At 33.4% G+C, this 19,471-nt stretch overlaps 1 protein-coding gene across 1 annotated transcript; it reads left to right on the plus strand.

Moving 5' to 3' along the window:
* Window positions 1–116: 116 nt before the first annotated feature.
* LOC108569509 (asparagine synthetase domain-containing protein CG17486) lies at window positions 117–1,979 on the plus strand. The gene is made up of 4 exons (XM_017931081.1): window positions 117–192; window positions 246–1,436; window positions 1,485–1,726; window positions 1,784–1,979. The coding sequence occupies exons 1-4, from the start codon at window positions 136–138 to the stop codon at window positions 1,956–1,958; spliced, it is 1,665 nt and encodes a 554-aa protein (XP_017786570.1). The 5' UTR covers window positions 117–135; the 3' UTR covers window positions 1,959–1,979.
* The last annotated feature ends 17,492 nt before the right edge of the window (window positions 1,980–19,471 follow it).

Consider the following 19,471-nt stretch of genomic DNA (forward strand, 5'->3'; position numbering starts at 1 on the left):
AGCAACTCTACTAGCATTGTTGTGTCGTAACTATTTTATAGGACAGGTCGCTTCTTGTAATATGACGAAGGTGTAATATGTTGCCTATAACTAAAGTATATAAATAATATTTACAATTTGACTTAACCTATAAACATGTGTGGAATAATTTGTTTGATTCAAAGAGAGCATAATCAAGACTTTAATAAAATAGTAAGTAACTCTTAATTATACCTAATTTAGTCTTTAAACGTAAAATGTTTCAGTTTGAAGGCTGTGAATATTTAATTAAAAACAGAGGTCCAGATTCATACCAAACATTAGAGTATATTTGTAGTAAAACAAGTTGTAACTTAAAATTAGGTGCTAGTGTGCTATGGCTTCAAGGAAAATCTCTGACGAAACAACCACTAGAAAATGAGAGCAGTATTTTTGTTTATAATGGAGATGTATTTGGAAGTGAGACAATACAAGATAATTTAAGAGAATCCAATGGAGATACAGAACTATTTCAAAAGGCACTTGATGGAAATGACGGTAATATTAAAAAGTTTTTAAAGGGAATCCGAGGACCTTTCGCGTTTATTTATTTGAATAAACAAAAAAGTAAACTGTACTTTGCTAGAGACATCTATGGTCGCAGAAGTCTCTTATTGGGTTGCAGCGATGGAGGTGACATCTTATTGAGCAGTTGCGTAACTAAAAATTCGTGCAATTTCATAGAGTTGCCTGCTATAGGAATATTCAGTTACGATTTGCAATCCAATCAATTGGAGTTAGTTCCATGGGATATAAGAAATAATAACTTTAGTATGAAAATACAAGAAGTTAAGCGCTGTTTGGGAGAAATTGATTTGATCGTTAAAGATGAGAATGTTAAAACTTTGCAGCTTGATTTTACAGAGCCTAATTTAGGGATTTTAAAGAATTTAAGTAAGGAAGAAATATTCGAAACACTTTTAAAAGATGAGATTTGGGGTGGAAACGTTAAAAAATTAAGCGATTTGCTGCATTTCTCTGTATTGAGGAGGATTAAAAATCAACCAAAATATTGTAAAAAGTGTTTTTTGAATTTGGGAAGCTGTAAGGATTGCCGAGTGGGTGTATTATTTTCGGGTGGTTTGGATTGCACGATTCTCGCTTTAATTGTGGACGAGTATTTGGATGAATCGAGTCCCATTGATTTGCTGAACGTCGCATTCGAGAATCCGGGTGGATTCGATACGCCGGACAGGTTGACCGGTCGGGAAAGCTGGATGGAGTTGAAGGAATTGAGGCCGGAAAGAGTTTGGAACTTTGTGGAAATCAATGTCGATTTGGAGGAGTTGAACGAGGCTCGGGATTCGCACGTTAAGCATCTGATATATCCACTGAATACCGTGTTGGATGATAGTTTAGGATGCGCTCTATGGTTTGCTAGCAAAGGGATGGGCGATGGTTATATTTCCACCTCTAGGGTATGGTTGAATACTAGTTTTGCGGGTCGTGTTTTGAATTAATAATAGGTTTTGATAGTTGGAATGGGAGCGGATGAGCTCTTCGGTGGATACACCAGGCATCGGGCGGCGCTGAATAAGGGTGGATGGCAAAGGCTTACGGAAGTCCTGCAGGAAGACTGGCAGAATATTTCGCATAGGAATCTGGCTAGGGATGATAGGGTTGTTTCCGATCACGGACGGCAATTGCGGACACCGTATTTGGATGAGGATCTCGTTGAATTCGTGCTAGGCTTACCGGCATGGCAAAAGTGAGTTAGACATTATTTTTTAATATTCCATTACTTTAATATATTATATCTAATTAGGACGTATCCATCTGATTGTCTTCCGCAAGGAATCGGCGAGAAGATTCTGTTGAGGAGTTTGGCGTATCGCATGGGGCTTAGAAGAGCCACCAATTATAAGAAAAGAGCCTTGCAATTTGGGTCTAGAATTGCGAATAAGAAAGAAAATGCTCACGAAATATCACCGAGATTATGAATAATAGAGTTTTAATTATTATTATTATTATTAAATGATTATTACTAAAAGCTTATTTATTCGATATATAATAATTATAATAATTTGTTTAAATACATATTACACACAACAACACTGCATATTAATTTCACGATTAACTATTATAATTCTCACTAATTAGTCATAATTAATATTTCACAAATTATAAATATTAAAATTATCAGACAGAGACAGATGAATATTTATTGTCACGCAATAGACATTTAATGTTTTTTAGGCTTAAACTAATGCTTGGATTTAATAAGCACACAATATGGAACAATCATTAAAATCTTACTAACGAGCAATTCATTGTTGGAACAAACGAATTAATTTAGAGAAGATATGTATTCATATTACATCATTGTGTTATTAAATCATTTATAATTGGCAATGAAAACATTATAGATTATTCACAATCTTCCAGTAATTTAAACAAAAAATTAAGCTTTCATCAATTCCAAGAGTAACTGCAGCAATAATTTGCTTAAAATATAGTATCAGGATCATGATTACACTATACTTCGGCTGATTTGAATTGCAACAATTAATTGTGATATCTAAACGCTGTGTTTCTTTTTGTTATTGTATAATAAAATCATTATTTATAAATGATTAATGTTCGACTTCATATGAATTCCCTAAAACATACGTAGAATTAGTTATAAGCATCCTATACTTTTCATTACCCTAAACTAAATACGGTCATACCGCATAGCACGGATTGCCAAACATTTCCTGCTACAGAACGCTTCGAACATCCTGAAATTTTCACAAACATCTTGTTCGTTCTGTATTGTATATAACGTGTATTTTTACAAGTAAACTATAAAATAAAATGGAAAACATTTGAAAATGAACACTTATGAGTAGCATTTAACAAATTAGTAACTATAAACGGTCAAGTTCCTGACGTGTTAACAATATTCCCTGCAAACGCAACAGTTTGTCCTTGCTCTTGTGAGGAAGCTTACAATCGTTGCCTCGTTTATGAAACATGGTCAATTTCATATAATGAAAACACTGTCTAGTTATTCCGCGGTTATCAATATTGGATAGGGACTTTTTGTGTTGTAATGATTGAATGGCGTTAAAGAAACCCAAATCGAGGATATTTAAATCGGAATTGTTTGGTGGTTATCAAATATTTTTTAAGTTCAAGCCATTTTCAGTAGCTGCAATGTGGTTTTTAGCATTATTTTGCTGCATTTAGATTGGAATGGTTCTTTGGAAGGCCATTTTTTTTTTATCGAGGGAATTAATTTCTGTAATTGTTTGAATATAGACATTTTGGGTAGTTTTTGCAATATCGACTGTAATAAATTACCTTAAACAAATTGTCAGCAGTTAAAAAACGAAACTAAGAATTTTAAAATTTTACCTGTTAACTACAAAAACTATTTTGACAAATGTGAATCTTTAGTCTAAAGTCATTTTTTTAATAACTACTAATACATTTAATTTCATTACTTCAATAATTTAACTAAATATTTTACTGAAAACTTATATTCTTCTACGTTCAATAAAATTGAAATTGATAAAATGGACATTTCATGGACATTTTTGAAACATATTGATAGAATTACTTCATTTCTAATTTCTTTAATGCTATTTTCTTCTTCTAGTACAACTTCTGGAAATATTTTGTCCAATGATTGCAGGTTGTTGATCTGAAATTGGAAGATATTTATTGTTAAGTAGGACTAGACATTTCGGATTTTGTTATACTAAAGCTTCTTTATCAGAGGTCAATGGATTTGAGACTCCGTGCATAAATATGGAGTGGTGTCTCCAGTAAATAAAACAGTAATTATTTTTTATTTACTAATAATAATAATGTAATGTATAGACAAAAAATCTTATTAACTATTTTACACAAATTTCAACTTTACTGTAATCAGTTTTTAATTATTTTTTTGCATTTCTATCATTTTAAACCATATTTTTTTCAGAATTTATATTGATACATCGAATATTGTTTCCACATCAGTGCATCGAGCATTGTGATTTGGCGCTGTTTGCGGAAATAATATACCGAAATAATTTATGTGTAATAGATGATTGCATTTGGACAAATGTTTGCGCATGGTGTACCAGAGGGGGATGAGGAGGGATGTTTATCGGTTGGAAGGGGCGGCGTCCGTTCCGGTATTAACATTCGAAACGGCGGCAATAATAAATCAGGGAATGGAATTATCCGAGAATTAAATATCGAAAAATTGTTTTTCTGCGGAGTACGTACGCCTCGGGATTTAATTTCGACCATGTTTGTCTCGTAAAAACCAATAACTGCGGTGTGGATGTCTCTCTATCTCCTCTCTCTCCATACACACATACATATATATCCATACATCCACACACATAAATACACACATGTATAAAACACACACATATTGACACTCATACAAGGATATATATACAGTCTCTGGGGCAGCAGATTGGCTGGGAAAAGGACACAGTCGCACACACACATCCATTCTGCAGCCGGAGGCGGCTCAGAACTAACAACACCATTCACACTCACACGCACACGTACTGAATCTATTTTACTTTGGCTAGGATTTTTCTTCCACTTGTACCATACCCTTTTTCATACCTAATTCTGTTTTATTATGATTAATATTTGCGAGGAAATGGGTTGAAGAGACGAGAGTTCTCTCATTCCGCATCCAGTTTATTATTACCTTTGGCCTTTTTAATACCCTCCCCCACTTCCACCTCTTTACCATTTATCCACTTCTGAAAGGAAATATGTCGAGATTAAATTGTATTTGGCCGAAATGCGATGAGTGTGTAACGGCCTATATTATTTTGATGAAACGAACGCAACAACGCACATGCAATAAACGGAACTCAAAAGTTGGTGAAACTTATTTGTACTTTTTGCAGTTGTAAATATACGCAAATCGATTTTTTTCATGTGTATTGATGATGATGTGGGAATTAAGTTCTTTTTTTCGTGCAAATTTTTGTTGTAGCCGAAATAACGAGAATATCATATTTTTGCGTCGATTTCATAATGTTTGAATACAGTGGTACCTCGTATATCAACGTTCTGTATGGACGAGGAAAATTTTGTTTAGTATACGACTTGCAACAAAGCACAAATATGCTATAATAACATGCAACAAATGTTATTACAGCATGACCAAATAATGTTACTTTTCCGAAAAATCTTGAGGAGAAGACAGCAGTAAAGTTCAATAGGCGTTTTTTAGTGAACGTCAAAACTGATGTTCTTCAATCAGTTCCAAATAGGAAGCAGGAATGACAAAATTTAAGTTGGTTAAATTTATATTTAGTTCATCTAATTTTATATTTATATTTTTTTATACAAATATACGATTAATTCGTTTCATTTTCCCTTTATTTCTTGAATAAATCGGTTTGGTATAAGTCTGAGGATAAGTCTGATCAAGAACACATAAACTAATGTATAGAATTGTTGTCATTTTGTTCATAATTGAGGTTTCAAGATGAAAGAATGGCGACAAAATGTCAAAACCTCATTCAATCGATACCAAGAAAAGTAAGATCTTTGTTTGAGCCCTAAGTAGGTCATTTATGACAGTTAACGTAATCCTAATGTGTTTACTAAATACTGGTGCAATATTGTATTGACTGCGGTACAAAGAAGTTGTTTTTGTGCATGTTCGTTCTTGCTCTGTTGGTGTAATAGCAGACGATGCTGATACCTCTACTCTCGCTTATATAGAGGGGGGCAATGACGACAATTCTGATTCAGAAATTATTATATTAATGTATTACAAATAGTTATAAATCTAATAAAAAAAAAACATTATTTAACATGAAAAAGTATTTTCAGTGTGCAAGTAGTTAAAGGTTAAGGTAATATTACTACCTATCTGGATGTACGAAATATAATTGTAGGGAGCCTAAGAAGCACAAGTGGTGCTCGTTGATACATTACGAACAGGAGTTCACGAAGATCTTTAAATGGAAATAGTGGAGGAATCTATTGTGAAAAACAGTAGCCGATACCAAAATAGACTAGAAAGCCATAAAATGTTTTTTTTTATGATTAAGTAAGTGCTTTTATAAAATATTTTTTTTTTAAATAATTTGGGCTGGAAAGGGTTAAAAACCCAAAAAACTGAAGCAATTGAAGTTACTGGATCTACGATTGAGCTTCAACAACAAATTAACAATTACGGAAAAATTACCCACAACCGAAGTCCAATAATTTTTGTCAACTGTTAAATTGTTAATAAAATTGAACGCTAAATTAAACAAAAATCCATAACAATTTGAAAGATTCAATTTTCCAATATACAAATTGGTTGATTGATAAATTATAATACATTGATAAATTCTGTTTAGTGGAGTATGCGATGTGAATATTTGGGAGATCTGTTGTCGTTAGATGATCGTGATGAAGAGGGTGCCGTTGGCAGGAAAAGGGATCGAGGTATTGTGTGTGTACGGGGATGATGCAAATTTTAATAAAGTGAGCAACGGCAGCCTTTTGGCACCTGACACGCGTTTTGTGTGATTGTAATTGTTTCGAATTGCCGTCGATGGTGTCGTCATGGACGTACCCATCAGAACAATGGGCCCGCAACTTCCAACAATGGCGGGAACGAGACAGAGCATGAGCGAGAGTTCAAAATTGCTGCGCGAATTACACACATACACACACAAAATCACTATATATACATATATGTGAGTGTATATATACATACACACACGCGCAGGTAGCATGTATGTGTATAATACGGCACAATAATAACATCAAAGTCTCGTCTGCCGATTCAATGTAGTAATACAATTATTATTAATTTCTACGTGAATTATTAAATCAGATTCAATAGATTTCGTTCATTGTGTCACTTTGTCGTCGCGCCAGATGTAATTACATTCCTGCGAAGGGAGTTTGTCCTTTCGCAGTTTTCAATGCAGATCCGTTCGACAATATTATATTTTTCGGATGGATGGGTGAAGCAAAATGCAAAATGAACGAAGGTGACGAGTTTCGTCCTTGTTCTCGCTCGTTTATTTTCACATAACGTCTGCTAATTATCGAAATAATTAAATTTCTTAGAGAAAGTGGAAAATACAAATGAAATATCTATCGAATATAATGGAAATATGCTTTGGCAAGGCTATAGATTCACAGTTTAGTCTTTAATTACAGAACATTCTTCAGATAATTGGGTATGTAATAAAATTCGTAGATAATTATGAAAGCATTTTTAATTGTAATTTCATAATGTTTTAAAGTTCAAATTATAGCAAAGAAAATCTGTTTTTTAAACATAAAAGTTAATAAATAATTGAGTAGTATATTCTCTTCATACTTAAAAAATAGACCAATTTAAATTACATTATTTTCTATCAAAAGAAAAATCATGTATATCATCAATCATTATATGATCAATGATTATAAATATGATTATTTAAAATTGGTACTTAAAATATTACAATATTTCTAATAAGTAAATTTTACAAAAAAAAGTTGAAATAACTTGAAATTCAAACCGTATCTTTGAATGGATTATTTTCTGTCCTCACATAATAGTTTCTTCTTTATATCCAATACATTTTTAGGAATTTAATAAATATAGGTTGAATTAATTTATTTTTGATAACTGTTAATACCTTCAGAATTCTTCTTAGTATAAGTTACCAGGGCAGACGCGACGTCGCTTCTGTGCATTCTCTGGAAACTGGCCTCGTGCTTTAGAAATATAGTAAATTCTATAAATTTTCTTGATGTAATTAAAGACTTTTCAATTAAAATGACAAATGAATATCATTTAATAATAATATCCTATATAATATAATGTAATAATATGTTTATAATAAATAATTTATTTATAAATGTTATTAGTTATAATTTTTATAATTTAATAGACATAATTTATGATGTAATTCAGCTTCTATTAATCTTTTATGTTAGAAGTTATCATAAAATATAGCCGATTGATCTGATTCCATTTTAATAAAATACTGTATGGATTATTTTGTATAGGTTTTGTAATATTTGTTACTTTAATTACCATGCATTTCTTTCTATTATGCTAGGAGTGGCCAAACAGTCGCATGCGCCTTTCAAGAGTTTTGTTGTGTCTGAACTAAGAAATAAAATATTATATATAAATATAAAATGTATAATTTTGATTCAGATTATTTTTATATAATTTTATATCAAAAACATATTATTTTCAGGTAAGTAACTATGGCTCTTGCTGATTTAATTGCTTAGATTAAATTTGTCCTAGATATTGGAGTTAAATGATGATTTTGGAGTACGATTCGTTATCATTTTCAATTTTAATTTATGGTAATTTATAGAAAAATACCGATAATTCAGTTCACATAATTCGTGCACCAACTTCCGTAGCTCAAAAAGGGACACATGCAGCCTGCGAGTCACAGTATGTAACACTTAGACCTAGTATAAAAAAAAAGGTTAGATTACGAAAAATTGTTAAAATCAATGTTTTAATTCAATACAAAAATATTAACATATTATCTGACAGAAATTGTTGTACGTTTCATTGAATATTTGTACGTTAGTCCGGTCAGAAATAATCATTTACTTATTATATTAAATAATGTACGATAATAAAATGCTGACTGTATATCTGTTTAATATTTACACTTGATTATCTTATTAGGTTGGGCTGTAATTGTATTTGTAAGCTGAAATTAGTGAAGTCAGAAATGAAATTGAATAACTCTGAAGTTGTAAATAGAAATATGAATGCGGAGCGTAGTTTGTTTGAATGGGAGAGAAGAAAATTACAAAAAAGGTTGGAAAAGACAAAAGGAGGTAAAATTTAATCAGGGATTGTGAACTACGTGCTCAGGGACGGCGGCACCGACTCGTACCTCCTCCTACTCATACCGCCACCTCCACCGATGTATATATATCTACATCTATCTATATAGATATATATGTATATAGATCTCCGCTGCTCTTTCCACCCTGCACCCTCTCTATGGCTTGACTCTCGCGCTAATGCACATTTAATTTGACAAAAATTGACTAATTCCTATTCATTTCGGCCGGAACGGATGTAGAGAGCGGAGCTCTCGCTATGCATTGGGAATTCTTGCTCTATATTAGTTGGTGTGTGTATGTGTGTGTAGCTCCATCCTTTTCCCTCGCACTCGTCGGCCAATAAAGCAATCCTCCCGCACACCATCCCCTCTGGTCCCACCTCAACCCATCATCGCCCCCGCTGCCGAGTCAATAAAACCCCTAAAAGGCAGACTCACATCCACCTACATCCACCCACACACACATATATAAATATACACGCACACTCACACAGACCTGCTCAAAAACTTAATTTAATCTCGCTATTTCAATTACACCGAAAACCTCCTAATGAAAATCGCTTAATTATTCTCATCGAAATAACGAACGGCAAAGCAAAGCGAATAAATTGAGTAGCGTCAAAAGAGAGAGAGAGATATATATTAACATTTTAAAGTATTTAATAGAAAAATCTGGATTACTTTTTTAGTTATATATGCAACAAGTTGAAAAAATAAAATGGTTGAAAAGCATGCTATTTGAATATTATATTATGAAATATAAATTTCATATTTTTATAAAATTAAGTTTTTGAAGGAATAATATAATATTTTATTCTAATTTAAACACGTTTAAAACATTAAAATTGCATATATGTATAACGTTCATTCAAAGAATATTATTAGCAGGTTCAATATTCAAAAAACAAAAAATAGAAATAATGAGTCTATTATATATTATACATGCCTAATTTCTTTTATTTTATTATGTCTGTTGCCAAAATTACACATGATATGTCTGAACAAAAGTTTGGAAAATTATGTACGAGGGCAGTCCTAGAAGTGCCCAACATTATGTATAAGTGACTACTATGATCGAAAGTATCAAGCTTATGAAAATTACTTTTGAAGTTTGAAGACACTACGTTGTTTAATATTTCTTTGTCAGCCATCAATAGTGAACGTTGTCAGTGAATTTGCAACATGGAAAGAATTGGTTATCATTATGTGATACAATACTTTCATCTGAAAGGTCTCAGTCCAACCAGTATCAAAGCCAAGCAAGATTCTACTCTGGGGGAGTCTGCTCCTTCTTTTACAACAAAAACATATTGGGTGGTAGCGTTGAAACGATGTTGTATGAGCTGCCAAGACGAACATCGCAGTGGTCGAACAAATATGGTGACCACGTCAGAAATGGTGAAAATCCACAAAATAGTATTGGATGACTGACTGAAAGTGAGCGAGCTAGTAGACATGGTAGGCATTTCATAAAGTGATGTACATCGCATATTGACTGAAAATTTGGAGATGAGGAAGCTGTGGAATATGCTGTGGAACTGGTTAATTTAAGAAATATAATATGTAATTAGCGACATTAATCATAAAGCTAATAAAATAGAATGTTCTTCCTTCGGATTGTGGTCATATTGAAAAGGAAGGAGAAAATAGAAAAGAAAGAGACTTTGATTTTTATTGAAAGGTTGGTGAACTGTGAACAATGAAATTGAGAGTAATAAAAAATGGATTTCTAATCTGCGGAGGATGAGGAGTAGGATTGGGTTGAGGTGAGGGGTGGTTTCAGTGTTTAAAAGTGGAGTGCAATTTAGGGAGAGAGAGCCAGCTGTGTGTGGCGAAGGAGGCGATGATGATGGTGTGGTAAAGCTTCAATTGAATTTCAGGCAATTGCGGGGACTAATTTGAAAAAAAGCTCCCTTTGTGTGCAATACGGCGCAATTTTCTTTCTTTCGCTGCTGCGGCGGCAGCGGCAGCGACGGAGGCGGTAAAGTAGGATTACGGGACGTAGCATGCCGTGGACGGAGAGACTTCAGCGGCAAATGAGGAGGCGGCTGCGGCAGACTTTGGGGGCGGTCGAGAAAGAGGGAATGTGTAGTGGATGTTCGGTAATCGGTTCGTTCGGAATTGCCGAGAAGGGAAATGGCTCGGAATGGGCTGTTGGGCCTGTACAGTTTCTATATAGGAAGGAAGCAGCGCGCGAGTCTCCTCTCTCGCATCGACTGCCGACTTCTTTTGTGGCCGCAATTAAGACACTCACACAACGCATAATTCACTCGTTATTTGCCATACAGCGTTTTGGAAGATTAAAAAAGTCTGAAAGCGCGCTCGTTACATATATTTCATTGCTTCAAGTGGTCCCCAACAAATCTGTCACCAGTCGGTGGTGGTGGTGACGGCAACAAAGAGAAATGAATAGGGAAAAAGACTGAAGAAAGGAAGACGACGGAACCTTGATTGTGGAATAATTACGCGCTTCAACCGACCGTAACGAATCCTCCCATTTGGATATATATCAAAATAACTGAAGTTACTATTAGTGGCTCAAAACCTCAATCTTCTCTTTAACCTAAATATCTATCGTTATTTATATATAATGTACCCAATTTAGTTAATTATTTATTATTCTATATTTTTAGTAGCTGAAAATGTTAAGTCAACACATCTTAGTATAATTTACTTTAATGTAATATGTCACATCTTACTGTATCAAATTACTGTATCAAAAAAACATGAAATGTTGAGCTGTACTAGCTATATTAAGTAAAATTATATTAAGATAAATTGCATTAGTTGAAATTAGGTTGAACTACACGTGGATTGTTATTATTCAAAACTAATATTTTCTTACTTAATAAAAAAATAATGTTCTTATATTTTGTTATGTAGTCGCTCTTGACAAAATAGCCGAATGGTTAAGTCGCACGATCGAACCGGCGCCGATTCGAATCCTGGTCCTTCAGCCATGTCGGTGGACAATGACAGTGTTAAGGATAACAGCTGATTCAGTTAAAGGAAATAGTGGAATAGCAGAGCATCAATATACTACTGAAGATAACATATACAAGACGACAGCCAACCAACAAATTAAAAAAATCAAATCATCATAACCTTTGTTACCATCCACCGGGAAAGATTATCTATTTAATGTCAACCGCGATCTTAAATTTATTCAAGGTTCACATTGATTAACAGATTGTGAATAAAATTATACGACATAAAAAAAATATTGTCAAAAAAACATCTTTACCTAATCTAATCTAACCTTACATAAATATCTATTTTTTTTTTCAAAGATTTATTTAAAGCAATCTGTCTAATTTATGACCTCAACATTGAGTTGAAAAATTGCTCCAGTAACTAACTTTCGCATAAATTTACTTCACTCAACTCAGTTATACGTGAGTTATTTTAATATTCAGCAAATACTTTAGTAGATACTGCGGCTTGAAGCTTTTAAGTCTCCGACTTGAATTTCTGTCCAATAACCAGTACAATTTGCTGACTTACAAAGCCAGTTGCTTTCTGTTGGCATTTATGTGTTTTTTCCATGTAAGTTGATGATCTAGAATCTAGATTCTAGATGCATTCTGAGCTGCTTAGCTACGTTGCCTTATGGTAGCTAGTCATAGTTTAAGGTAACAGATAGGTATGTTTGATGTTACGTGAAGGAATTTTGTATCATTTATACTCCACTTTTTGAGCAATTCTTGGAGCTTTTCTTGAAGTTTAAACTAACCTTACATAAATATTTATAAACTTATATCTTATATTAACTCGAAAGTAATCTACAACATACTCACTACAAAAAACCTACCAACAAAATAACCTATCTAATACGTTGGGAGTATTCAAGTATTCGATAATTCACACTATCCTATCTTAATTTAACCTGACTTATTCTATTATAAAATAATCCAGTAATCCCCACCTTAAAACATTAATGAAATTAATTGCTCTGTAGCAATCTTATTACAATATAATTATTAAACTCTTTAAATTGTATTAAAAAAATCAATGATACAAAGTTATTGTAATGCTTGTATTGAGAATATGTAAAAAAATGTAAAATTTTAATAAAAATGTTGTCATTAAAATATAGGGCGACTAATAACCGAATGGTTAAGTCGCCCTACCCACGGTTTTGTGGGCGCCTGTTTGAATCCTGGTCAAGCCAGTCCCTTTGTGAGCACTCTCGGGGCTCCTTCACAGTCAAAGGAAATAGTGGAATCCCAGAATATTAAAATACTACTGAAGTTAACGTACAAGACGACAGCCAACCAACAAATTAAAATCAAATCATCATAATGTCCATAATGTCCATATCCACCGGAAAAGATTACCTACCTAATTTCAACCGCGATCTTAAATTTTCTCTATGTTCACATTGATTAACAGATTGTGAATAACATTATACGACATAAACAAATAATGAAACTTTATTAAAATATGTATATGTATTTGTATGTTTTCCAATGAAGTTACGAAAGCTTGCTGAAACGAATGAGGCGTAAATATCGTGCGAGTTAATATTGGGGGCAAAAAAATGCAATTAATATTTGGGCGGCGTGGCATGTGTGCGAGTGTGTCTAAGGTTTATAGAGAGCGAGCGGAGGGTGAAAGAGATATTACGTAATATGGTGTGTAATATTTGATGCGAGAAGAGGTGTTGAATGAATCCGTAATGAAGGTGATTTCGGGGGTGGTCCGAGCAAGATTTAAATTTAATATCAGTGAAGCTGTGTATTTATGTCGGCTGAGCGAGAGGGGCGGAAGGGGTTGGAAGAGTAGTAGGGGTGGTAGGTGGGGAGCAGGGACCTAAAACCACCACCCCTCAACCATCCGGGTCCCGGGTCATGTAGTGTAAAGCCTGTGTTCGATTGAATAGGAAAATTGCTGACTAGCATAAAGTGGCTGCTGCCGAGGTGTCGACCCTCTAAGCAAACACAATACGTAAGCCGACGAATTAAAGTTGCCATTCGACGGTAGATGGAGAACGAGAGAGACAGAGAAATAGATGAGCGAATGAATGAAGATAGAGCAAGACAGAGAGAACCTCCCTTTCGTCGCTGTATCCGAGCGACATTTCATAAAAAAGGATTAATTCCGAACCGAAATCTTTAAAGCAAATCCGTCTCATTTATATTACTCTCTCATTTCGATCTCGCCTAAATCTCCTTCAACACCTCGTACTCTTTATATTCCCATTTTCACTGTTATCTTCATACATTCATAAAACTATGCATCTAATATGTAAATATTCATCAAATACTAAACTCAGTTAAAATTTTTAATATTATGATTTATACAATGATCAAAATAATATTTATTATAACATTTATTGCAAAAAATAAAAAGTATTCATAAAGAATAATTAAGTGTTACAGAGACTTAGAATATTTTCATGGATAAACAAAATTTCTGAATGCTGATATAAATATATTTAATATAAGTCCCTTATGCGCGCACAATTTACACACGTTCAAGTTCAATTTCTGGTTACAACCATATAATTATTTTTTTACTCTTTACTTATTCAAAAGCAAAAAAAATAGTTTTATTTCATCATTTTATAATTTCATGAATAGTTAATTTTAGTCATAAATAGTCATAAATTATTGTTGAATTCTTGTTGGATTTGGACATGAAAACGATTAGTTTTTCCTAAGTTTAATTAATAAATTAATTTGAGTCTTTAATATTTCGTTAATATTATAAAGCCTCTTTTTTATTATTAAATTACTTGGTGTATTTATTTTCTTGATCAATAAAATAATGAATAGATTAAATTACTATCATCGCCAAAATATTTAACAAATACAGGTGCTAAGTAATACTGATTTTATGCTAGGATATTATTTGTGTCTTGATGACTGATTTAAATTGCCTATTTTTTTGAAGTCTTTTGATTTTATATTTTTACCTACGTTTCATTCAATATAAAAAAAACATTGATCTTTGTTTCATACTTTACTAATTTTCATTTTATTGTTGACTACACTCCAGACAAACATATAAAATTATATGCAGTGTGAATAATAGCTGGCATGTCACTAATCGAGTTCCTATCTAGGGAGAAAAGTCAGAGACAGAGAGAAGTAAAAATGGCAGGAATAATGGGATAGCTCAGAGAAAGAACCTGGACAAGCGTCTAATCCAAGAGATAAGACCCATTTCTGGATATCCAGAAAACACAGTGAAACAACTTTCGATCTGAACCAAGTACTTTATGGGCATGGCTGTTTCTGTAAGTACCTGCACTTTATCGCGAATAAGGATGATAAAAAGTGCTTATATTGCGAAGATGATGACAACACAGATTCTTTATATGCTGCAGATGGGTAAAGATGAAGCCGAGGTGAATGAAAATTTAGGAGAACTGCTAGAACCAGGTGAAATTGTGAAGAGCCAAGACCACTAAGGAAGACAATTGTATTGAAAGCCAGACAACCATGTTAGTGAACGAAGTAATATGCTAGGTAGCAAAGACAATCAGCGGATAGCAGAGAAAGGTTTTGCGGGATAGGTTTTAGTGTGTAGAAATCCTACAGTACGACGACTCCACCCGTAATCCCTATACAAGGTTTTCTTTCCTCTACACAAAAGATAAATAAAATAATAAATTATTATAATAATAACAATATTTATTAAATTATTCTTATATAAACATATAACACGTATTTTGATAGGAACAAATAATTAATTAATTGTTACAAGAGACTGAAACTCTTACATAAGATATGGTGCAAGGTATTGCTCTATTTTTAAAAGATTTCATGTTGAAAAATCTAAATGATTTAATATCAAGTATAATATATATATATACTTTTACTGGTAAATGTACATATTTTCTATCGTATATCGGTAAAATTTAAAAATAATAAACATAAATATATTATATATTTAGGTTAAAATGTAATTGAAATAATTTATACAATTATTTTATTATTATTTTATTTAAATACTATTTTATAATAGTATGATTTTGATGGATTATATATTACTTATTACAACAAGGAGTGCTATAATGGCATCTTTAGCTACTTTGCAGCTACATGTTTTTGTCTCGTATTTTGTTTTGCAGTTGTAATTTCTTTGACACATTTACCAACATCATTAGGTATATTTACCATCATTTTGGAAATAGTGGGTAAACGTAAGTTGAACTCACATTTACCAACCAGGCTGGCAAATGTGTACATTTACATAACTACCTAAATGCTTGAATTTTTTTGTGTATACCATGAACTCGTTTTGTGTTTACAACTAATCCTAAGTTAACATACCTGAAATTAATAAAACGATGTAACTTATTGATATTGCCAAAATCGAATTATACCAATCGAAAACGTTTAGCTGTGTGCAAACACATGTCACATCGCACGATAATCAAATGTCAATTTATTTATTTTTTTTTAAATGCGTTCGTTAATTAAATTCCCAATCAAGTTCTTTTCTACGATGCCAAATGGGATTTTAACATAATTTCCTTTGAAAATTAAAATAATGACTGCGCACTATGGTAGTTTGGGAGAATTCAATTAATCCATCGAAATGGAATTTGGGACGAGGGTGTATGTATGTGTGTGTATGAGTGAGTGTATGTGTGTGTGTGTTTTGTGATTATAATAACGGTGATCCGAATGAATATGAAATAATTGTTTGGGGTAAGGGTAGGGTAGAAGTTGCGGGGTGCCGTCATCGGCATCTGGGGCACTAATAACCCGCTCATTAGCTATTATCATGTCGAGCCCGATGACACTCAGTGCAAGAAGCAACAACGTCAGAAGCCGCCGCCTCCGCTTCTACCGTCGCCGCCCTCTGCGGAATCCTTTATATCATCCTTAACCGAGAACCCACACAATCGAGGGGAAATCACGAGGAAAACGGAGCGATGACATAAAAAGAAGAGGAATAACGAAAATTCAAGGGAGGGAAGGGAAAAATAAACGAGGATACAATAATAAAGGAGGAAAGCGGTGCACGAATTGATTAAGCCGCTGTTCCTGAAAGCGATATACATCAAACATTATTTAAAGCAATCTCTATTTTAATTAGTTTCATTAAGATAACTAATTACATTCTGAATATTATATACATTGCATTGTAATTACTATTAAACGCGAATAAGATTATTTTAATTGAAATAGAAAAATAATGTTTTATACATTTGAATAAGCTCAAAGACCTTAGTCTCAGTCATAATTGAGGAAATAAATAGCTTTAAATAAATTAAATTTATAAATTATAAATATTTTAAAATAAATGTAAAATAGTTTCCAATAAAATTTTCTATTATTATGTTTTAATTTATCATTTAGCCCAAATCATATTCATCGCTGGAAAATCCACTTCCTATAAACCAATCAGCCTCCTGCCGGTCCTGTCTGAAGCTGTTGCTGCAGAGACTGAAACCCTGGCTGTTGAATAGTTGTCTCATTCCGGAACACCAGTTCGGATTTCGTGAACGACATGGCACTGTGGTGGATGTGAATGGTAAAAGTCTTGAAGAGAAGAGGTACTGCTCTGTCGCTTTCCTCGACATCTCACAGGCGTTCGATCGAGTATTGCATGGAGGATTGATAATTAAATTAAAAAGTGTCTACCACATGAATAGTACGTCATTTTCGAATTGTATTTGACTGGGAAGCACCTTCAGGTTAAATAGAAGGATGAAGTGACTTCGCTGCGCCCAATCCTCTCTGGCATTTCGCATGGAAATGTTTCTTAGCCCTTACTGTATCTAATCTTCACGGCAGATCTACCAAGTCCTCGACACGCCACTATAGCCACATTTGCTGATGACACTGTTATTTTAGCATAACATCAAAGCTAAACTATGGCCTCACAGATACTCCAAAGAAGTCTAAATAACATCGAATACTGGTTCAGAAAGTGCAGAATCAAGGCTAATGAAACCAAGTCTGTGTATGTTACACCCGTTACACTGAATGGCTGTGCCCTACCACAGGCAGATGATGCTAAGCATCTTGGTATACATCTGGATCGACGACTCACTTGGAAAAAACATATCACGAGAAAAAGAAAATATCTGGGACTGACAGTAAAATGACTACATTGGCTGATGGGCTGGTACTCATCGATCTCAGCAAAAAAGTTTTGATATAAAACAATAATAAAACCGATATGAATTTATAGATTACAACTGTGGGGATCTGCTTGTAATACAAGTATTGACGTCATACAGCGGTTTTAGTCAAAATCGCTCAGAGCAATAGCCAATGCACCTTGGTTCTCGACTAACGAGTACATACACCAATACACTGGAGTCAGATTTGCGAAGAATGAGATAGCGGAACTTTCTCAGTAAATACTAACATCGGCTGGAGCACAATTTAAACCACAGGACCTCCCTAATCGCTTTTGAGTTAGTGTTAGTGATGTCTAAATTTAAAATATGACTTCTTTGCATGAGTTTTTCAATTATAAGAATTCTGTGAAGTTTAGTCGCTGGATCAATTTGTAATATATACTTTTATGTTATCTGTTTTTTCTTTCTATTGCTTTGTAGATAGATTGCTTTATAAAATAACAATAAAAAAATAATTTCATAAACGTAAATAATTTTGGAAATTATTTGTCTTTCAATGAAATTTGTAGAATAAAATAATATCAGTTAGAAGTAGTGCATTTATTAGGGTATAAAGCTCCTATAGCAAGGGTGACCAACATTTCAGTACATAAGATCTACCTTTTATTTTAAAACTATGTCGAAATCGACTTCTTGTGACAGGCGTAGTCTAAATGGGAGAGGCTTATCTGGAAGCCACATCAATCGCAGGAGTGCAAGTAAAAGATAATAGTATTGTATTTTAGAAAGTGCGCAATTTAAATATGTGGCTTTTTTGATTTCCCAAAGTGCTGTTTTCTGTTTTAATTTGATTTTTTGCATTAAATAATTTAGAAATTTCATTATCTTTCAGCAGCATTTGGTATAATATTTTTTGAACAAAAATATAGCAATTTTGGATTATTATATTTTACATATAATCGTGTCTCCACTCTCCTTACTTGGTTAGTGCACTGCACAGTTTCACCAGTCTCCGCTTAAGTGCTCTTAGAAATAGAGGACATACAGGTTACATATAATACAGGTAATTATGTTTCAATTATAAATTAACTTTACAAGATCTAATAAAAGCTAGTAGAGTTGTATATACATGTCGTTGATGCGTTGCCATTAATACTGCTGTAGATGTTGGGAATGGTATTTTAATTTTAGCTAATTTGTTCATGAATTTAGTTACTACTGCTCTATGGTGTATCTGACAGCCGAAGAGTGTATTGTTCATAATTCCAATCTCACCATACTCACATATATCCGATTCCGACCCATCCTGTGGAGTTGGGCGAGGGCCATGCACTGTCCTGATCTCAGTCTGGTGAGGATAGCGATATCTTTTTTCTTAGTGATGCTTATTTTTATGAACCATGGCCTTGAGGAGATGGTTTTAAAGCTGTTATAATATGTCTTGCCTTTCTCCGTTCCTAAATTACTTTACTTTTGGGTATAAGTCGGTATAGTGGATTCCAATGTTTATTACATCCAGCTGATGTGCACTATTGGCTAGTTTGTCCGCCATCTCGTTACCTGTAATAACCTTGAGTGAAGGGATCCAGCACATTTTAATCTGAGTACCTCTTTCTGATGCTGTTATGCACGCGGTTCTTAT

Source organism: Nicrophorus vespilloides, unplaced genomic scaffold (genome assembly GCF_001412225.1).
Source record: "Nicrophorus vespilloides isolate i.1.1-1 unplaced genomic scaffold, Nicve_v1.0, whole genome shotgun sequence".
NCBI lineage: Eukaryota > Metazoa > Arthropoda > Insecta > Coleoptera > Silphidae > Nicrophorus > Nicrophorus vespilloides.